The sequence below is a fragment of the Paroedura picta genome, chromosome 10 (assembly GCF_049243985.1).
Source record: "Paroedura picta isolate Pp20150507F chromosome 10, Ppicta_v3.0, whole genome shotgun sequence".
Lineage (NCBI taxonomy): Eukaryota > Metazoa > Chordata > Lepidosauria > Squamata > Gekkonidae > Paroedura > Paroedura picta.
The window spans coordinates 37,227,320-37,250,239 of NC_135378.1; the positions used below are offsets into that span (position 1 = coordinate 37,227,320).

Below are 22,920 nucleotides of genomic sequence, written 5' to 3' on the forward strand. Positions count from 1 at the left end.
GCTCCAGCATCCAATCACCTTTCATAATGGGATGGGGATGTTAGAGGAAGTGCAGCAGTTTAGTTCACGTCTGCTTCAAGGAGAGTGCAGAGATCTGTTCAGGTCTGGTTCAGCAACACAGCAGACTGAGTGAAGGATTGCTCTGCTTGGCAGTGTGGCAGAGTGATTTGGCTCTACCTCCAAGTGCCTGAGTTTCCCCACTGATCTTTCTCCATAGGTGATGCTTCCTGTTCTTGCAGTTTGTCCTCCTACCCTGTGAAGTAGGTGGGGCTGACAGAGCTCTGAAAGAACTGCTCTGCAAGAACAGCCCTAAGAGAACTGAGACTAGCCCAATGTCACTCAGCTGGCTGCACACCGCCGCTCTTAACCACTGCCCCACACTGGCTCGCTTTTATAGGTAAATCACGTGATAAAATCAAGATCTGATCACAGATCCATAGTGCCAGTGTAGCTTTGCTCCTAAAGCAGATGACCTGACTTGCAAGTTTGTACAGGAACTCTGTGGCTCCTGCAAACCTGACTGGCCTGCTCACAAAGCTCTCCCTAGCCAGAGCACAGGCCAAGTCTCTGCTTGACATCTGTCAAGTTTCATATTGCAAAAAAGGCTTTGCTTTTGCCATAGATAGGGGTGGGTTGAGGTGGCTGACTCTGTTTGGGCAAGGATATATTGAGCCTTTTGAGGCGCAGGGTGGTAAGGCAGCCGACATGCTGACTGAAGCTCTGCCCATGAGGCTGGGAGTTCAATCCCAGCAGCCGGCTCAAGGTTGACTCAGCCTTCCATCCTTCCGAGGTTGGTAAAATGAGTACCCAGCTTGCTGGGGGGTAAAATGGTAATGACTGGGGAAGGCACTGGCAAACCACCCCATATTGAGTCTGCCATGAAAACGCTAGAGGGCATCTGACCCGGTGCTTGCACAGGGGATACCTTTACCTTTTATTGTCAAAAAAATATTTAAGCTTGCCTTTTACTGCTCCCCCCCTTTAATACTGGTTGTTAATTTATCTCCCTGTACTATTTGCTGAAACCTCCATTTACAGAATTTATAGAGCCACCTTCCCCGAGTTCTTCTGGAGGCAGCTGACAAGTAAAACAACAAAAAACAAAACCATAAAAACATAAATTATTACTATAAGGCAAACTATTAATAAAGCCAGGGGCATGAAAACAAAACCACCTCTGAACATCCTAAAAGAATATCCATAAAGCAGACATCAGACCCAAAACTTTAAAAAAAATCAACTATTTATTTAAAAGCTGAGCTCTGAGCTGAAAAGAGATCTGAAGCAGGTACTTACTTATTCACAGGACACAGCTACTGTGGTACTTTGGCTCTAACACTTTCAACCTCAAAAAGAGATACCCCTTGAGAATAGGAAACTGCAGGATAATTTATTTTTTAAAAATCTCACGAAACAGTTTTTACTTACATGATTTTATTTGCAAATATTCACATAGACGTTGATAGGATTGATTTCTCTAGATTGACTTCGATGATATGCAGTCATCATGAAAAACTTTATTTAAAAAACAAACCCAACCACTTTTGTTTAAGAGTGGCTATTGCAGGGTAAGTGGCCCTTTCCCCCATTATTTCCAGGTAAAGTTCAGAACTGCGGCTTACGGTAGCAAGTATTATCGGAGCGAGTCACTGAGCTGCAAGTATGCAGTTCCACACATGTGATGATTAACCACCTTATCTTAAAGACCTACCCATTCTGTGGGAGCGGAATCTAATAGTATCCAATGACAATGGGAATATTTACGATGCACAAGGGGACCAGCAGACAAATAGTGCCTTGACAACATAACCTGTGCCACACTACCAACTAAGCATTATAAGCAGGAATCTCCCAGGTCAAGGAAACTACAACTATTAAGAACTGGTGAGCCCAAGCAAGTCCGGATTTGCCTCTTGGGATGTGCCATTATAAAGTATCATTATTATGGGATTCCCCCCACTCCAGTATCGTTGCCTCTTTCTGCTGTAGGGTGGAGAGGGGTGTGTGTGTGTGGACACCTTGGGAAATAGCTTAACAATAACTAGTACAGCGATACTAGTAGCCCGTAACTCCCTAAGCACCATCAGATCATTGATTACAATTGTTCATTCAAAACATCAATGGAATTGGGGCTACCCAAAGTCAATAGGGATTTGACTGTGTCTTGTTCCTTATGCAGAATGGCACTAAACTGAAGTTCTACAAGTAACAGTAATTTTACAACAAAGAAACACAAACCATTATATCACAGGACAATACAAATGAACAAAATGAGATTTTTTTTTCTTTTTGGCCAAGTTATCCATACTGTCAAAATATTCCATATATCCATAATAAATAATACTTCCATTTAACCTTCAGGAAAGGCAAAAGAAAACATTTAATTCTTTTAAACTGAGCACTGACTTCTTGCCTGCATATTTATTAGCATCACAATTAAGACTTACGCTCCATCAGTTCTCCAATAATAGCTGTTTCCAATGTTAAAATAAAAGCCCTTTTAAATTTATACCTAGAGCAAAGCTAGAATTTGAAAAAAGCAGAGTTCTATATATTCTGTGCAAAATTCTGTTTTCCTGAAGTGTGCCTCCTCAGCTACGCAGCTGCAATTGAAGCGTCATCTACTTGGCGACCTTGTGGCTTTAGAAAAAGGGGAGGAAAAAATTAAACAATTTAAGGTTTAAGTAGCTTCAGCTATTTTATAATTCACCTAAGCCTGCAGCTGAAAATCCAATGTAGACTCTTGTTTGAATATTCTATCTCTTTAATATATTTTAATGGAAGTAATCCCCCACCACTCTCAAGCATAAACAAATATTATTAAGTTCAGGAGACAATGAAGAAGCAATTCAGACTATCATACTAATCCTGTAAAATAAACCAGATAGTTTCAAAGGGTAGCCGTGTTGGTATGTTGGCCTGCAGTAGATCAGCTAAATTCAAATCCAGTTGCACACTGGAGACAGTCATGCCTGCATCCGCCAGCAGGTTTTCTGGTGCCAGACCCACCCAGGGAATCTGGGATCACTCCACTGGCCCAGCCACATGGGGTGTGGAGCCAGGGGCAGAGGCACGGGCAGATGATTGGGGGCAATTGGCCCCATGGGATGATGCACTCCCAGGTCTGAGTCAGGAGCAGGCTGTTTGAGTTCTTCCCTGATGGTCCCATATAGTTCAGAGGGGTCGCTGGAGTGGTGCAGACGGCAAGCTGATTTGACAGTGGCAGCTCACTGTCAGGTGAGAGGTTCCCTGACAGTCCACCCAGACTTCTGCTGCCTGTGACACTTCAGTGATGCTCTGCTGGACTGAACTCTTGGGCCTCGACCTCAGACTGCTCCTTGGATTCTCATCTCCTCTCTCCAACCTGTTGGTTCTTGAACCCTTGGCTCCACGACCCATCTCAGCACAGCTCCAGATGTAGCCTGCCTTCCCTCCTCCAGAACACTCACTCAGTAACAACTTCTGGCTTGCTACTTGGATTCTGGCAGTGTTTACTGGCTTTACTTGCTAGCTCTTGGCTCACCTGTGTAGAGTGTGGCCCAGCAAGGAAACACAAAGGCTAACAACAAGCGGATGTGATGATCAAAAGCTTATTTGAGGTGTTACCAGACTGAAACATAATTATAATAAATCTTTGAGTTAGAACAGACTGAGAAATTCTGACGAAGTTCATGGCTTCACAGCAAAAGTGTCACCAGCTTGGTAAAAGGTAAAGGTATCCCCTGTGCAAGCACGGGGTCATGTCTGACCCTTGGGGTGATGCCCTCATGGCAGACTCAATACGGGGTGGTTTGCCAGTGCCTTCCCCAGTCACTCTCGTTTACCCCCCAGCAAGCTGGGTCCTCATTTTAAAGACCTCGGCTGAGTTCAATCCCAGCAGCCAGCTCAAGGTTGACTCAGCCTTCCATCCTTCCGAGGTCGGTCTAATGAGTACCCAGCTTGCTGGGGGGGGGGGGGGTGTAAATGGTAATGACTGGGGAAAGCACTGGCAAACCACCCCGTATTGAGTCTGCCATGAAAACGCTAGAGGGCATCACCCCAAGGGTCAGACATGACCCCGTGCTTGCACAGGGGATACCTTTACCTATGATTCTGAGGAAGTGTTCCTTCACACAAAAGCTCATGCCTTGAATAAATCTTTGTTGGTCTTAAAGGTGCTATTGGACTCAACTTTGGCTTTTTCTCTGATTGTAGTTCTCTGAACTTCATTTCCTTTACAGCCAAAGAATGAATGGAATAGGGTCCCTGACAGAAAAGGGCTTGTTTTTTGTTCTGTAAAGAAATTTAGGCTGCATATAGCCACTGAGGGATTAGGATTTAATTGCTAGGTAAACTCATAGTTTCTTTCCCCTAGAGGCAGCAGGATTATGCCTCTCTCTGGTAGCAAGTGTAGCTGACAAGCTGAATAAAATGTATATTAATTGTCAAAAGTTTATGAGCAACACCCACCCATGTTGGCTGTGCTGCAATTAAGTACAATGCAAATGCTTCCAATGAAGGGAGGATTAGTTTGGTTTTTACTACATAGTTCACAAAAGAAACATCACATTTTTCAGGACTTAAGTAACACTGTCTGGACAGATCTCTTCTGAGGCCACTGACATGCCCCTTCTTCACCAGTAAAGGCATGCACGAAGGTTTAAAATAAAAGGGAATTCCTTTCTTGCCATAAAATCAAGGATAGGGGGGAAAAGATATTGATTCACTAATTCCGTTGTCCAAGATCGAATGCATGTTGAGTCTTCCAGCAAAACAACAATTTTACCCTTAATACAACGAGTTGCCTTAGAAACCAAAGTTTAAAATGCTCCTGTCAACAAAATCTCCATCTAATGGAATGCTTAGACAAGTTGTCAGTTTGGCTGTTAAATTCCATAACTCTCAGCTAGCTGTTTCACTGTCTTTTAAAAATCTAAATTAGACGTTTTCAGTATTTAAGACTGATGCATAGCTGGAAGAGCTTTGAATGGTCTTGCCGTCATTATTACGCCTTACCTTCACAAAAATGTGTGTCGGGATAAATCGTCTAAGCAGCTGGTTAGTGAAGTGTGGAAACCGTAACAGGTTGATGTTGAGTGATGGTAATTGCTGATAACCAGCCATGAGAGGGTAAAAGTTGTACAACATTTCTTGTTCAGTGCCAGGAAGTATTCGCAACCTTATCTAAAAATGCCAAAAACAGAAGATCAAGGGCTTTGATTAGAGTTATTTCTTAGCATGAATATAAGACATGAATCCAGAAAGCCCATTTTATACATTTTAGTATAAGCATAATCAAAGTGTGCGTGAAGTGTGGTTACTATGGGAGATACGTAATTTACACTCGCAGTTCCCTATCCTCTCCCCCATCTATTCAATATTGTTGTCACAATATCAACCTTATAACTAGGTGGAAAATTAATGTGTGAAGGCTTATATGTATCCAGGGAATAACTAATGAACTATTAACAGCCACCTATACAGAACTCAAAATTGCTTTTTTATACTGTAGCACACATATACGATTTTGGTTTTCTGAGTATCTTCCTTTCCTTTGGCATCCCAAATTTAATCAGGAGCAGCCAAAATTCCAGTTCCCTCAAGGTGGTCAGATACATACATAGAACACAACATGGTTAGTGCTGCAGATGCACATTTTATCCTCTAACTTTTCAATCTGGTATACACTCTCACAATGCTCTAAACATCTTTTTGCAAACCATAAATGCATAGCTGGGTTCATGATGTATGTCGGAAAAAGAGCCTGGCAAACTGCAAGCTCCTTTGCCCACATATTACACACATAACTGATGGTGCACAAGAATTTTAAACTCAATTTTTAAAAAGATGTTTTTTTATCTCCTGCTTTTCACTATTGGAAGCAGCTTATTATCGCCTTCCCTTCCTCTCCCCACAACCGATACCCTCTGACGTAGGTGGGGCTGAGAGAGCACGAAGAGAATTGTTATATGAGAACAGCTCTATGAGCACTGTGATGGGCCTGAGGTCATGCTGGGCCCGAGGCTGAATGAACTGCTCTTGTAGCCCTTTCTTGCATGCCCAGGAAAATGCCAATTGCCACTCTGGGAGTTGGAGGTGAATTTCTTTCCAGGTCAGACTGGCCAGGGATTCTGGTTTTGGGGGAGGGGGTATGGAGTTAGGGTCACTGTGGGTGGGTAGATAGCTGTGAATATCCTGCATTCTGCAGGGGGCTGGACTAGATTTATTTATTTACATTTATATACCGCCCTCCCTTGTGGCTCATGGCAATTTATAGGGAAATTCATGGTGCAATACAGGGAACAATTGAAAACATATTTCTAACAGTGGAAACTCATAACAATAAATTGTTGAACATTTAATTATAACATTATAATTTTATAATTCACAATTTCGTATTTCAGTGCTGTAGTTTGCTTTTAAGGTATAGTTGGTGATAAGAGAAGTCTCTAGGCTCTGACTGATGCCGTTGTTTCACTAGCCTCAACCGAAGGCCTGGTGGAAGAGTTCCATTTTGTAGGCCTTGTGGAATTGTTTGAGAACCGACAGGCCCCTGATCTCTTCTGGGAACTCATTCCACCAGGTGGGGGTCAAGACAGAGAAGGCCCTGGCCCTGGTCGAGGCCAAACAAACGTCCCTTCCAATTCTATGGCTCTATCATTCTTTGAATGTGGAGGAGTGTGGAATCAAACCCAATTCTCCAGGGTAGAGTATGCTGCTCTTTAACCACTACACTACACTGGCTCCCAGCTTTTGCGGCCAATGTCAATTACAGCCATACAATTATGTTGCCTTAATGCGTTGGACTAACAAAAAAGACTCCATGGATTTCGAACAGGGAGTGTTTCTTGCAGTTTTTCATAGTGTTTCACAGGGAATGCAGACGCAGATTTGTTAAGACACATGAATTAGCAACACGATTCTTTTTACACTGTCCATATGCACTAGTCACAACATCCAAAAATTTCTAATGCAGGCTTTCAACGTTCTACATTAATCCTACCTGCTTAAGACCCGAAAACATGAAGGCATCGCTGGGCTCCACTGAGACTTCCAAGTCCTGGACTATATTGGTCTTATTCTGCAGGTGATATTTTACAGGTAAGGATTCTCTGACTCGACCAAACGAGGGCAGATCTTTGGGAAAGGAGGCACACAGAGAGTTCACACTACTGTTTCAGTTGTTTGGAGCTCAAGTTAGCAAGAATCTATTAACACTGTCTGTCTTGCAAACCAAGTAAATGGCGTTAATGTTTTTAAAACAACACTGGAGGAAAAATAATGAAAACAGAAGTAACCATGCAAGCACTGTGCTTTAAGGTGGGGATGAAGAAAAACACAAATCAGTTCTCTCCTCCAACAGAGACTTGCTGAAGTGCTGCAAGGCAAATTCTGCCTGTCATTCATGTGTCACCTACTAGCATTAAGATTTTTTAAAAGCATCACAGTGTGGATTAGAGAAAATGGGACAGCTGAATTCAGCATTCTGTTCTCTTAAATGTAAGGAGCACTTTAGACACTTCACTGCAGCAGGTCAATGGACACGAGGAGCCAGGCTGATCAACCTACCCGTCACTGTGACACCATCAAGCTTAACTGCGCTGTGTTACACTTACACAGGCATCCTTATATACACAACTTCCTTTAAAAAACCACACAATGGTTGATATACAAGGCTAGAAGTAGAACCATGAACTGTCCCAAGATCAGCAAGTTCCACTTTTCCACCTCTGCTTATCTGCCAAATCTCCATGCCATTTAAAAATATGCCTTCTGAAGCCATTTGAAACAACGTGGATATCTCAGACCCCTTCCTTGCCACGGGTAAAAAAAAAGAGACGCAAACTTCAATGACTTGCCAGAAGCATATACTGGCAGTAATACAAGGCCTTTGTTTTGGGGCTGCTGTTCAGACTTAAAATAGTAAGGGCTGACTTGCAAAAAGCAGGGATGGTGTGTAATGGATAGCGTGCAAAGCCCTTGCTAAGGCATCAAAGCTTGCTGGGTAATTTCTCCCTTTTTGCCATCAAGTTGCAGCTAACTTACGGTGACCCCAGGCACAGCAACCCCGGACTTCCCTGGTGGTCTTCTGTCCAAGTACTAACTGAGGCTGGCCCTGCTTAGCTTCTGAGATACAAAGAGATCAGGCTAGCCTCCCCTTGCTGCAATCCAAATAGCTCCTACTGCCTGCCCCCATAAGAATAACTATAATGGGGACGTCACCAACTGCTTGGTCAATTGTTTGGTTTTAAATTATTTTAGTGATTTTAATTGTGATTTTATCTATTAATGTAAACTGCCCCGAGACAACAGGCCAATAGAGTCAGTCTAAAAATCTGATAATAAATACAATAATCTTGGACCAATCGTTTTCACTCAGTCTATCATTAGCTCCTGGGACAAAGGTTATGTTTTCTTTTTTAAAAGAAAGGAAATACTCCAGAAAGTTCTTGTGCATTTTATTCCTGTGAGAGTCACTGCAACTGAACAATTGGGGTGTCTATTTGTGAAAATGCTAAATATGGTGGGAGCACAATGCGCAAGGCAGAATCATCGTCCATTTAAGAGGAGTGTAAATTGTGGAGTAAAAGTACCTGGTTCATCTCCTCCTATTACTTTTGAGACAAGGGAGTGACAGGTGAGAGTACTTCAGAGCCTTTAAGAGTATAATGGGAAATGTTGTGGGAAGGGCAAAGGGAGAAAGCTTTGTGCTTTGTCCCCAAGCTGTGGTAATAAAGAATGTATTCATGAGGCCTTCTGAGAATCGAAGTGTTACCCTGCTATGACCTTTCAGGGACTCCGTCTCATAAACAGAGTAAAACATTACACATTTACATTACCTGCATTAACATGGAGTGGGATGCTTTCTGCAATCACGTGGGGGAGTGTGATCACAGTCCTAACAACAGGTATGCTCTTCACAGCTGAGCTCCTTAAAAAAATAATAAAGTACAAAAAATATGTAAGAAATCTAAGTATCAGCTGTAGGTAGACAGCAAGCTCATTCTAGCAGCTTAAATGAAAATCAGCGTGTGAGGTGAAACGAGTGAGGCAGAAAACGCACACAGAGCCAAGCCTAGAGGACAGACAGGACTGGATCGACAACCCTATAAACATTTAATCTAAAAGAGATCAAGGAGACAAAAATAAATAGGGGCGGGGGGTGGTTGTCAGGGAACACTGCTCTTTCTTTTTCTTCAGCTTTAATATTCAAAATAACTTTTTCCTACTCTGTTCCGATGACACATTATTTGCCTGGAACATGGGCTTAGTGGAAGTCAGAAGGTCCCTGGACGCTCCACCAGATTTTCCCCACAAATTCTGAATAAATGCATCAGTGTGCCTCACTCTGACTGTAGTCTCCTCATGGCCCTTAAGGAGACCTTACACTATGTTCAGGCAACAATAGGCATGTATAGTCACATACCAGTGTCTGAAATATATCTGTGAGAAAGTCTGCACTTCTGGGTAGATGGCTCCTATGACAGATCTCCAGATACTATCTGTGGCTTCTAGCCATGGTGACTCAAGCGAGCCTCCACATTCAGCAGCAGTAAACTTCTGAATACCAGTGCCAGGAGGCAATACTGGGGGGGAGGCCTCAGCCTCCACACCCTCCTATTAGCCTACTAGAGGTTTGCCACTGTGTGAGGCAGAATGCTGGACTAGATGGACCACTAGATGGACCAGATGACCCAGTAGGGCTCTTATGTTCTCACCACTTCTGCTCGAATGTGAAGGCTGGGCACAAAAGGGAAATTTCCAAGCTATATTGCACAGACTGAAACGTTGCCCCTGGGCAAAAGTGACCCCCCTTAGAAGCCACACACAACCTCGTGAAGAACTTGATGGGTCTCTTTCCCTGCCCATATAATTACACACTGTGAATTCTGTCAAAATCCAGTCAGAATTCCACCCAATGGCAATTCTACTCTTCAGCAGTATGTGATATATATTATTGACATTATTCCTACTGCCTTCTGCTAAGACCATCTTTTTCAAAGGGCATTGCTGTGCCTTCTAAGAAAAAGCAGTTGCACATATTCCTTGGTCAAATATGAGCATGACTTGGACAAAGATGGCCCCCTAACCTGCCTAGTCTGAACACCAGTTTGGTGTAGTGGTTAGGAGTGCAGACTTCTAATCTGGCATGCCAGGTTCGATTCTGCGCTCCCCCCACATGCATCCAGCTGGGTGACCTTGGGCTCGCCACGGCACTGATAAAATTGTTCTGACCGGGCAGTGATATCAGCGCTCTCTCAGCCTCACCCACCCCACAGGGTGTCTGTTGTGGGGAGAGGAAAGGGAAGGCGAATGTAAGCCGCTTTGAGCCTCCTTCGGGTAGGGAAAAGCGGCATATAAGAACCAACTCTTCTTCTTCTTCTTCTTCATCTGGAAATTACCTACAAATTATCTTGTAATGACTGTGACAGGAAAGTATAGTAGCTTCCCTGATTGGGCTGTTTGTGTGACTGGGAGGAAAAGTACACATAACGGGAGATCTAGTTGAAAGTCTAAGGCCACAAGGCCAAGCCTTCCTTGTTTTGAGTAAACGGGCAGATGAATTCTAGGATGCTTCTGTACTGCTCAATAATGAAAAAAATTCATGATCACCCACAGAGAATATTTACCTCTTCCAGGAGATTACGTAACTTCCAGTAGCCACTCCACTCTGTCCACTGGTGACCGGTGGACATCGAAGGCAGAAACATTCACTAGCACTCTCTCCGGTCTGTAAAACAACTAACAGAAACATCAGTTCAGACAAAAGTTAAAGAAATTTGCTCAGACAACTCCATTTCATACGCACATATTGGCTTGGGCCCAGTGCAAAATTTCTGCTTGTGCCAGAGCTCTTGGGCAAGCAGAAACACAAGAAAATACTGCAATGGCCACTAGTACTAAGTCAATCTTATTGTGCTTTGCTCTGTTGAATGCCTTAATATAAAATGAGTTTCTTTCCAGTGCCACCTGAGAAGTGTGTTCTTTACGCAGTTTGCTCCTCACCATTCTCCACATAAGATTCCAGCTGGTCCACTGCCATCATAGAAGGAGAAAGCTGCAGTTGGCTGGTTACAATCATAAGGGCCCAAGGCGAAGCACTGAGGATGTCGGTCATCAATAAAAATGGTATGTCTGAAAAGACTTTATCTAAATGTTCAAACTACCAAGAGGAGAAACAAAGGTGAGGTTATTATCTTAGCTGCTCTGACGCTGACTTCTAGAGCTATGTTTTCAAGCAGGTTTCTATTCCATACCTTAGTCGAGACGAACTTAACAGCAACATCAAATGGAAACACGGTCTCTATGGTAACAGTCTCATCCTGCACGGAGAAGAATACAATTATGCTCCGTTCCTTGCTTTATAGCCCAATACTGAGCATACAAAAACATCCTTCTCCAGAACTCCTCCCTCTTCCTAAAAGTCACATAGAGATGACAAGAAGTTTCACAGACAAATGCTCATCTACCTCTTTCCCATTTAAAGCTTACATCAGAGTAAGACTCGCCCTTGGGGTTACCTGATCAAAACTGCTATTCAATTTACTCCATTCCCCAAAGCAAATTTTCTTTCTCAATGGAGAACATGACTCGTAAACCCTGATCAGCCATAATCACGATAACAATAACAAGAGCCAGTGTGGTGCAGAGGTTAGAGTGCTGGATTAGGATCTGGGAAACCCAAGTTTGAATCCTCACTCTGCCATGGAAGCTTGCTGGGTGACTTTGGACCAGCCATACACACTCTCAGTCTAAGCGGCTTCACTGGGTTGAGAGGATAAAACGGAGAAGACCACAGTAAGCTGCCTTAAAAGGTCCCCCACTGGAGAGAAGGGTAAGGTATAAATGAAGTAAGTAAATAAATAATTCACTTCATCCACCTGCCCCAGCTTGGACCACTCCGGTTTTCCAGAATCAGGTCCAACGCTGCAGGTGGTTTGTCAGACTTGTACAACTCATGCCCCCTTCAACTGAACTTGCTTAACCAGCAACTGATGGCAATGCAACCCATCCCTTGCTTTGCTGGCTGCCAGACGGTAAACACAGAAGGGCAACTGAATAAGAATGAGCACGAACCAGAAAAATCCGTTTTGGGGTGTTCTCTAATCAAACACCAGATCGAATCTAGCCCAAAGCCCTGAAACAAACCAGCCGGTTCAAGCCGATCCATTTTGCTCTCCGTCTTCCAGTCAAGAGGAAGTAAAAGGAATCACTTTCCTTGGGAAAATCCGGCTCATTCCCATCCCTCCTGCTGGACAGCTGCTAGGCTGCATTCAGGTAGATGGATCACAAATTCTGAAGATCAGGGGTAGTCAAAACTGCGGCCCTCCAGATGTCCATGGACTACAATTCCCAGGAGCTCATGGGAATTGTAGTCCATGGACATCTGGAAGGCTGCAGTTTGACTACCCCTGATATAGACACACACTTCCAGGAACTGGAATCTCCATTTGTAAATGCTCAGAAACATCATCTATCCTAGATACTTTCGGTGCTTTTTAAACTTTGTCAGTGTACCATATTTATTTTATTTTTATTTATTATTTGGATTTATTGGCTGCCCCTATCTGAGAACAGGTTTGGGGCAGCTAACAAATGTATCAATTCATCAATCAATCTAGAGGGCAAAGAGGAAGATACTTAGCCCTATAGAAATGTTTTTGCCTCATTAAGAGCAATTAGAGAGGGTGATAATTGCCTAAAAGTCTTCAAATGAAAATCACTCTTGTCGTGTAAGAATTCCTTCCTTGGTATTCTAAGCTAAGCCACCCATTTTTACCCAGCATCCAGATCTGAACCCATTGACAGCCCCGGACATCAACAGGAGTCACATATACATGCCTGGGAACTGATTATGTTTATTAGATCCTGATGAAGGATTATCAAACACTGTATTATTAGCTTACTTAAGCTCACCATACTCATTAGTACATTCTGAGAGCCCTCTTAAACACATGTGGTCCCAATGAATCTGACATACCCTATGACACTTGCAGAGGATCTCTTTTCCTTCAATGTTCGTACTCACTAAATAGGAAACGTACACAAGAAACATTCGGGTGCCGACTGTTCCACAGTGAATGTACACAGTCTTTTCCAGCTTCAAAAGAAAGAGAAAAGCAGCAATGGTGAGGCCACAATGCAAAAAAAATGCCTTTAAACAGCAAGAACTTAAAACCAGAAACATTTGTGGGTCTTTCTAGACTCCTTACACAAACTAACCCGTTTTCTATAGCGGTTTTTGAAGGGAAAAAAATGAAACAAAACTGATATCTCAGCCACTGACAAATATAATTGTGGAGAAAAATATTGTAGAACAGTTCTGTATTTTGTTGCCCTTGATTATTCTTGCCACAATTAAGAAAATGCTAGTTGTGTTAGGTGCCCTCAAATCTTAAAATAATTTATATGCAGTCAAGTAGAGTATTAAAATAAACACATGCTGAGTAGTTCTGTTACTATATTTCTATACATGTTAAGCAAAACATCATAGACAGGCTGTTACATTAACAACAAACAAGGTTAGCTGACCTTTTCGCCTGGCTGCAAGTCTCCTACAGGGATATCAGGAAGTAAAGCAGGAAATGTATCATCACAGATTTCTGTTCCATTTAGTGTCACATGAGTTTTTTGAGTTAGATTTGCATCTTGGCCTAGAATGAAGAACTTTCTAATTATTTTTTTCGGTGGTCACCAGTAATATTTATGAAGCATTTATACTTGACACTAGGAAATATTTCATGCAGTCTGCATTACCCAAATGCAGTTTCCAAGCATCAACACAGGTAACATGTCCAACTTGAAATATGGCTTATATGAGCTTAAGTTCTGCAAAATTACATTGCTGTACAGAGTTCTCCTTCCTTTGCTGCCTGTCTAAAATGAACATATTTATTGCTTATTTTATGTATACCAAACCTTCCCCCCCTCCACAGGCTGACGCCACTCTCCTCCCCTCCATTTTATCTTTGCAACAGCCCTATGAGACAGGTTAGGCTGAGTATGTGTGACTGTCACAAGGTCACCCAGGAGGCTTCCATGGCAGAGTGGGGATTCAAACCTTTGAATTATACATACCTTGCTTCTCCATATAAATACCCAAGAGTCAGCTAGGAAGTCAGCACTACTGAGTTAACAATAATGCCAGTGGTAAACCAAGTGGGACACAATTTTTACCATCCTTGGATGCATTTTATTTCTTCTTCAATGGCTAGTCCTGTCTAATTGTCATGCCTTAAAATATAGAGAAGGGAGTAGCTTCCTCCACCACCACCCCCTTCTCCTTTACACAATAAGACCTTTTATCCTTATGCAGATTCTGAGCCAACAGCACATCAATAACAAATACCTGGTTTTAAGCCAGCTGTGAGCTTCACATCTTTGGCAACGGTCTTCTCATGTGACTGAATTGTGACAATCAAACAGTACATTTCATTCATAAGGGCAGGAGGCTCATGTCTGAGCTGAACAGAAACATTTGGAACTCTGGGAATGACCCTTCAATAAAAAAAGAGAGAGAGGTCAACTACTGGCTACTGCTTAATACTCTTACATCCTGGTCCTATCTGCTGCTGTGGCTCTTGCAGCACCTGTCTCTGCTTGCGTGACACGGCGTGGGACAGACACTTTTTCTCCCATAGGCCTTTCAGGATCCCTCCTTCCACGCCTTTGCAGTGATAAAAACTGCAGTACTGCTAGGTAGATCACATGACGCCATGGACCTCAGGATGCTGACCGCTGGACTGCAGGATGCCATGCCACTTTGTTCCCACTCTCTGCTCACTCCACAATGGTGGCTTCCACTTACATAGTGCTCGTCTGAACAGTTAGACTTTCCCAATGCGTATCCCCCTCTGGGAATCTGGGCCGCCGTTTGAAGGATCGAGCTGCCAGCAGGGCCTCTTGAGAAGAAGCCGCATCCCCTCCTCCTCCACGCCAGTTCAAGATCACACACCTGCCAGTCTCACTACCCAGAATCAAATCCACTGAGGTGATCTGAAAGACAGACATGTATTAGCTGGGATTTTCTCCTGCAAGTCATTTCAACATAGGCATCCCAGAGACACACAGAATCTCCTCCTACATCGGGATTTGTTTAAGAGAGAGGCCACTATCCTGCATCTGAAGTTCTTTTGAAACACAGCTGAAGTGTGTGCATGAGAGCCTCGTCTGGATCTCAGAAATAAAAATCCAGGTGTTTCAGAGTTTAAGGAATAAACTTTAAAAACCATTCCAAACTTTCAGTATCTTTTGCTTAAGGAACTTTGATAGAAGACTCTCAAATAGACACAGAGAGGTGGCGCTCTCTGTCTCTCTCTGTCTCTCTCTCTATGAGTGTGTGAGTGCATGAGCGTGTGTGTGTAGATGCTCAGAACCCGTTTTTTTCTGTTTCCTATCGACAGCGAATAGACACAAATCCTTGTACTAGTTCAATTACACGTTGTATTTTGCTATACTGGTACAGTATTGCCATGATGCAAAGGCCCTCCATACCTGACCTTATCTGTTCCACTTAATATTTCTGGTAAGGCCTTAGAGGAGGAGTTGGTCTCATGGCTTAAATCCCACTCAGCACTTAGCACCCACTCAGGGCAGTTGTCCCACCCGAGTGCCTCCTCCTCCAACCAGCTTGACTGTCTGTCCTGTGGCCAGCCAATCGCCCTTTGTCCCCCACCCAACCACCCCCTCCTCTTTCCACTTCCCTCTGAGGCTTGGAGGCTGCAGGTCCCTGCTGCGTGAGAGCTGCTCCTGCTGGTGAGTTCCCTAACAGCTGCCTGCAGCCTTTCCAGGTCCTGGGGGGATGCGGAGGCCATCCGCAGAGCTCTTCCACTCCACCCCCCTAATCTAGCGCCCACTGTATTCCTGAATACAACTGGCTTGGTCCCTAGTCTACCTTATAATACAGGGAATATATCATCTGATCAGTCTGTCAGGATTAACTCATTCCTGAATGATCATAATCATCTAAGTACTTTTTAAAGATAAATTTCAAACAGTGGTTAGGAGCTTACCTCAATTTTCTTTCCTACATCTTCAGTTTTAGCCACAAATTTGAAAACAAACTTCTTAGTTTTACCAGGGGTAAGACACAGCATCCCCTGTGTAAATAGTTCATTTTTTTGATACACTTCTTCCACCGTACAATACTGATTGTATTCCTACAGCAAGACAGAAGGTGGAAAATTATACATTACTTTCCCCGGAAATCTGGTATTAGTACAGCAAAATCTGCATCACTATATATACTGTGAAAACTGATCATGCTATCTAGGAATTATGTTATTCAGAATACAAATTTTAAAACAGAAGTTTTGCTAAATAGATAAATTATACAGAACAAGCTTTCTTCTAAGTGTATATAGCCTACAATTCATTAGAACCATAAACAAACCTCAAATAGGAAACACATGAACAGTTTACAAATTAAGAAGTGGCTTATAGGAAGTTACAATATATGCATACAATAACAAGCTTTGTGAAAATGTACTGAAAATATGTCTGTGCTTAGTGATACAGTTGCTAAACACTAAAATGGAAATAAACTGAAAATCATTCAAATGTTCAAAGCAATGAACTTTCTTGATTCCATATCAGGCAAGGACCAGTTTGTTGTCTAAGGAAAGATAGAAGGAAGAAACCTCTCTTCCACTCTGGCTCCAGAGCTCCACCCACCCTTTCAAGGAGCAAAAAGCATCAAAATAGGCTCCTGAGGGAAGGGCTATGGGTCCAGGTGACCCCCATCGGTTCCACTCTCTCTATACAAGACATCACAAAACACACCCACTTTATAGAGGGATGCTGGCTTCTGACACGTGGCAGTATTAAAATGGTTGGGAATATGCAATGAACTCATCAGTCTTACTGAAGAGGTGACTATCCCTTAAAGAAATAAAGTATCTTTTAAAAATAAATTTACCTGATTGTTGAAACCAACACATAGTTTAGAAAACCGGAGAGGATGAGGACAATCAGCTTTCAAGAATATGTCAAACTGAACTGGGGTGTCAACGTGGAAACTTGGAGCAAGGAACCTCGCTTTGCACTGTACTAAAATTTGGAACAGAAACATGCCATGTTATTGAACTTAACTAAAACCACCATGTTTCACACTAGGTCCCTTATATCAATTAGTAAATATGTCAGTTCTAGACATACCAAATACAACACATTACATTTGTGCAAAGTCAGGTAAGCTTTGCACAGATATACAATTAAGAAGAGATTATGGGCTGTTTTGTCATTTCTTCCTAGCTGAGGATGCAGACCATGTAAAATGTGATCTGATTCCTGTAACCCAATTCTTGATCTTTTCATATAGACTGGAGAGGGGCTGTGGCTCAGTGGAAGAATACCTGCTCTCCTTGCAAAAGTTCTCAGGTTCAGTCCCCAGCATTTCCAAATACGTCAGGTAGGAGGGGATGTGGAACACCTCACCCTGAGAACCTGGAGAGCAGCTGCCAGCCAAAACCTAAATTTAGATGCAATTTCATTATGTATTTTAAACCTTTCTATAAGCCTTTGGGAAAGGGTGGGATATAATTTCAAAAATACATAAAATAAATACAGTAGACAGCACTAACAAAATGGCCGCACACAAAGTATAGTAGCTTCATGCATTCAAAAATGCCAGTATACTGTATAAAGTTAAATCTATCAGGACTTGCACCACTTTTGCTTTAATTATCCCTCAAAAATTTAACTAATATTTTAATTCTATAGCAATCCAGCTATGTAATTCTGCATTTTGCCATTCACTATGGAAACAGTGCATTTAGGGAAGAATAAAAAAAACTTTGATACATACCAAATGGAACAAAGTCCTGCACTTCTATTGTAAAGATATTATTGCCAGCCAGAGAAACTCTGTCCGCCCACAACTTCTGTGAACTTTTCACAGAAGCAGCATCACAGTCTGGTTCTGGATCTGGGTTCTCATTCTGGATTTAAAAGAATAAGATTTTACTCAACTGTTTTAGCTGAAAAACTTGTAGGTCATTGAGAATTATGGGAAAGAAGGTAAAATTTGCCTACTTACCATAAGAACTTTAATCAAATTCTTTTCTATGCGAGATTTTTGGTCCTCTTTCAAATTAGATGCTAAAAAATCAAGAACAGAGAAAGCAAGCTAGAAAAAACATGGTCATCTTCTAATCTTATCCCTTTATAATGTACATTAGCTGCCACTAACCAGGTTCAAATAATCTGCAGATTATCTAACAATTTCTACTACATTCTCAGCTGAAACCCTGCTCTGGTTCCCACATAAAGCACATGTGGTAGCACTGACAGTACTGATGAGTTCTATTAGTTCAAAAAATCCTATATGCCGAATGCCAAAAAAGGCTAAATCCTTGTTGGAATATGCAAAATCTGTAGTGTGCAAGATTCAAGAACATATGAAGGTTATCCTATCAAGGACATTGGGGGAGATGTACAGTTTGCATATTTTGTTCAGGAACTTCTTGACATTTTTCAAATAATCTCCTCCAGCATCCCGATTGGTTCAGCCGGAGACCTCATGCTCCTTTTGAGTACACTTCCTCCCTTCTTGCCTCCACAACAGACAGAATGAACAGGACAGAGAGACAGTAGAACTTTCTCTCCTCTCTCTTTTTATACAAAGTTGTTTCTCTTTTTTAAATAAAATTATTTTATTCTCTTAAGCAGCTTTGTGCTCGACTCCTCTCTAGCATATTTAAACTTGGCCAGCAGTCCTGACATGCTAGCTTTCTTCAGAAATTGCCTCACAGGGACCGTTTATGCACTGGGCACTTCACTGCCCTGGTTCTCGTGCAGGAGCACAAATCGTGGGCAGATGAGGTGTACTGGGCCAAATGCTCCCCCATGTGGGTACAGGAAGAGGTGGGGCAACCTGCCATGACTAAAACTCCAGCCTGCAGCCCAGCATGAAACCTCCAGTGCATAAACGGTCAGGGTGACTCAGTCCATCACTTGACCCTCTGCTAGCTGTGGTACTGAGACAATGCATGCTTACTTTCTCAACTGCAGTTTAAGAACTAGGCTAAAAGGAAGTAGTCCACGCATCAGTGAAAACTGGCATCTAATTACTTCCAGGAATAGTTTTATGGAACAAGAATCTTCAATTAAAGTATGAAACAATCCAAGATTTCAAAGCTACAATCCAGGGGGAGTTTTTGAACAACTATAAGTGAAGCAAAGAAAAGGCCAAGTCATACAAGGAACAAATTAAAGTGCCTGAATACCTACTGTGAATTTCACTTAATGTGTATATTCCGGCTCTATAAATTACCATAAATAAGGAACCAAACCTGCTTTCTTACAGAACAAGCTCCCAAAAGGAGGCCTGGTTTAAAAAAATAATTCCCTGCATTTTTATTCCATGCTGCCTCCAACTCAGGATACTACATATGTTCTTCTACCTCTCTTTTCTACTCACAGCGCATCCCCTCTTGGGAAGCAAGTGAAACTAAGAGGAAATGAAAGGCCCACAAGGGAGTATCATGGGCAAGTGGCAACTGGAGCCCAGGAATTCTCAGTTCTAATCCAGCATTTGGCTTGATATACCACTTCATGCCCTATATCGGTATAGCTCAGTTCTCTGCTTTGACTGGCTTAGACCTTGAAGGTCCCAGGCAGAGACCCTCCCAGCACCTTCAACCCAAGAGCTTTTAACTGGCAGATGATCTTCTGGAATGTTTATTAATAGACCCAATACCTTTATAGTGCTGTATTAGGAGGAGGGAAAGGTACCAGGTTACTGCACTGAAAGGGGCATTGCTTTTACTACTTATACTAAAGTATTATGAGCTTATATACCTGTGATGCACACATCAGCAGTTTTCTCTCTGCATTTTGCCCATTGGCAGAGGGGCTCACATTTAGGAAATCAGATAGTCCACTGACTAGAAGCCTATTGATCAAATAAGGATGTGCCCTTTACCTCATGATTTAGGCAACATTTTAAAAAAACATGTTACATAAATGCATAAATTGCTGATAGTCACAGGGCAACTTTCCCACTCACTGGAAAGACCACCTCTAAAATGATCCATTATCACAAAATCTATGACCTTTTCTTCAAAATGTTTATTCATATGCAATGCAGCTGATAAAATCAACTCAATAATAAATGATTAATCAATTTGGATTTATTTATGCAGATGACAGCAGTATCTGCAGAGTTCTTCAAGCTTTGCAAAGTGCATATGAATGCCGTTATCGTCTTCTTCAGCCTCACACTTTAAGACACCATTTAAGAGATTGGGAACCTTCATATATTGGATATATGGGACTAACTTCAGATAAAGTGCAGGACTCTCATCTGTTTCAAGATACCCTCCTTTGCATAAAGAAGAATCCTACCCAGATGATGCCTCTCAGAAGAAAGACGTGAACCAACTTAACAGCAAACTGAAATGAACTTCCTCACCTCTTCCCAACAGTTCCAAGGAGTATGTAATGTAATCTTTTATCTGAGCCATGAGATAGGAACATTTTAGGGCTGTGGTCAGTATAGACGTAAGAAGAGTCCACCATCCTTCACTGCGGTAATCACACAAGACATAATCTAGGAGCCTGGAAGAAGATTGAGGAAAAGAGAGAGTTTGTTAAAATAAGCCAAATAGATCAAACAGCTATTATAGCGAAACCAAATAAAAAGTCCCATGATGAGTTAGTGTCTCCTTCAGAGTCCAAAACAAAACAGGTTTAAGAACAAAAATATGTAGCTCATCTGCATAATGTCTGAAGCAAAGCAAACTGCAAAGAGACACTATTCTTGACTATTCACCTACTTGCCAAAGTGTCCGAATTCAATTTTAAAAATGCAGAAATGATACTCACTTCAAAGCTTTGGTGTAATCTTTGGCATAGTAATACTCTTCACCCATCTGCACCACTGCAAGAACAATGGCAGATTATTTCCAATAGTAAAAATAAATTACTAATGTATATAATTAACAATCTGACATTTTCAGCTTACTTAAGTGGCTTTTCATTCGTGGACATTTGTACTTCTTGAACTGGGCTACTGCATTACTCAGCAAGGTGATGATTAATTCCTAATAAATAAAAAGCATTGAAAATATTTTGCAGTTTCAGTGCAGATTTGTACTTTTGGTGAAACAACATTATTGCTTAAGTCTGGCTTACAGAGTGAAGAACCTTCTTTTCCTTCAGCTGCAGGGCCAAAATCCCCACTTTCTCCTTTTCAGGGTCATTTGGATCAAAACCTGCAAATGACAATGAAAAATCCATTCTAAGGAGTTTTGCCTGATCCCTGAATAAACTGTACTCATCCTGTTCATGGAAACACACTAGAACTAAGTCTACTTTAAAACTTCTAAGGATTCTAAACAATGCTGTCTCTTAGGTGAAAGAATGTTTTAGAATTCAGTCAACATTCTTTGTTCTTGTAAGAGGATTGCTTTTTAAAAGGCAGGGGGGGCTCCTTTAAATAACCACACTAGAATTTGAAATCCCATCTGAAGTCTGGGCATTAGGCAAGCTTACTAGGAAAGTTACTGCTCTTAGCAACAAAGACAAAGCTCCACAGTTCAGCGTTTCCATAACTGCAGTCGTTTCAGAAAGGCATCCATTTGTTCAGTTTTTGCAACAATAAAGGTTACCAACAAAAGTGTTACCCACTGGCAATGTTTGGAATGCAGGTACCCAGTAAATGAGACCTAAAATTCCACTTTTGTGAATTTTAACAATTCAATCACTCCAGTCTAGATCCCCGCAAGTAGTCCAAAACATAAATGGAGCTTCTTCAATACAGCTGTCCTATTCTTCTCAACAGGGGGGACAGAACTCCATGTGCAAAAGCATAAACACGTGGATCTCTTTCCATCATCAAAATGAACAGGGCGAGGAATTAGAGGCATAGGACCTGCATATAAAAGATGGAAGCCCTTCACTTGTATAAAGTAAGTTTACTGGAACCAGAAGGATTAATTCAACCGGGATTTCATCAGTTAGAATAGTGGTGTTTACACTAAGGGAATATTGAGAGACGTAGCTGCTGATAAACACCAGCATGTTTTGCATCACAGAAGATGCCGGGTCATATTCTAGCACACTGTCTACCTACAGCACTGGTCAGGTCTTTTAGGCCTCGCTAAACTATGCATGAGAGTGCACTCAAGAACACACTAATAGTCCCTTACAGCAGAATATCAGAAGCAATGTGCAAGCTGTCTTCAGAAAAAATTCTCCACCATTACCAATCTTCTCAATGAGGTAGTCCTGATCAATCTTGGGAGATTATATCAGGATTCCTTGGACTGTTCACTGCAACTCAATTTGACAATATAGGCATAATCTGATTTTGTTTCTAATGTTTACATAGAAAACCAAAAGGTACTTTACTTAGTATGCCTTGCCGCCACGGTCTTTGTCCATAGAAGTCAAGCATTCCAGTTTGTGTTTCTATTGGATCAGGATTCGGATACATCACAGAAGGCTGTGAAATGAGCAAATTTATTCATCCGTTAAAATAAAAGGAGGGCCCAAGACAGCTTACATAATGGAAACACCGAAGAAATATGAATGTGCTGAAGAACAATTAAAAACAACTAAATAGATCTCAACTTCCTATATATCCTTAGCCACCTCCAAATGCCACCCTAAGTAGCACAGCTTTACAAAGCTTGCTAAAAATTAATAAAATGGCTGTTTTCCCAGTGTTCTCAGAAAGGCTACTCCACATAATCAGGGCCACAGCTGAAAGAGCTGTGACCAGACAGAGGCAGATTGACTCAGTCTTGTTGAATCAAGAAATTGCTGAGAAAAGCAATGTTTCAGTGCAGGTTTATACAGAAGAGAAATGCCTTAAATATTTGGGATCCAAAAATGAAGGGCTTTAAAAGTTAACCAGCACCTTGAACTGAATCCAGAAACAAGTAACCAAAGATGTTTAAAAACACCTATACTATGATCATACCATCTAACTGTTTG

General features: G+C 41.9%; 1 protein-coding gene across 2 annotated transcripts in view; it reads right to left on the reverse strand.

The window, feature by feature from the left end:
• Positions 1-1,417: 1,417 nt before the first annotated feature.
• The window catches only part of TRAPPC11 (trafficking protein particle complex subunit 11), a 30,487-nt gene continuing 8,984 nt past the window's right edge, over positions 1,418-22,920 (reverse strand). For both annotated transcript variants that reach the window (XM_077302305.1, XM_077302304.1), the window contains exons 11-30: positions 22,333-22,426; positions 21,115-21,194; positions 20,945-21,023; positions 20,806-20,860; positions 20,393-20,538; positions 18,017-18,078; positions 17,786-17,918; positions 16,898-17,028; positions 15,993-16,139; positions 14,789-14,976; positions 14,330-14,478; positions 13,513-13,634; positions 12,962-13,081; positions 11,238-11,303; positions 10,987-11,143; positions 10,611-10,722; positions 8,820-8,911; positions 6,983-7,116; positions 4,996-5,163; positions 1,418-2,640 (exon numbers count right to left, since the gene is read on the reverse strand). In XM_077302305.1, coding sequence (XP_077158420.1) covers positions 2,596-2,640; positions 4,996-5,163; positions 6,983-7,116; positions 8,820-8,911; positions 10,611-10,722; positions 10,987-11,143; positions 11,238-11,303; positions 12,962-13,081; positions 13,513-13,634; positions 14,330-14,478; positions 14,789-14,976; positions 15,993-16,139; positions 16,898-17,028; positions 17,786-17,918; positions 18,017-18,078; positions 20,393-20,538; positions 20,806-20,860; positions 20,945-21,023; positions 21,115-21,194; positions 22,333-22,426 — 2,280 coding nt within the window. In that variant the 3' untranslated portion in view covers positions 1,418-2,595. The remainder of the gene's footprint in view (positions 2,641-4,995; positions 5,164-6,982; positions 7,117-8,819; positions 8,912-10,610; positions 10,723-10,986; positions 11,144-11,237; positions 11,304-12,961; positions 13,082-13,512; positions 13,635-14,329; positions 14,479-14,788; positions 14,977-15,992; positions 16,140-16,897; positions 17,029-17,785; positions 17,919-18,016; positions 18,079-20,392; positions 20,539-20,805; positions 20,861-20,944; positions 21,024-21,114; positions 21,195-22,332; positions 22,427-22,920) is intronic.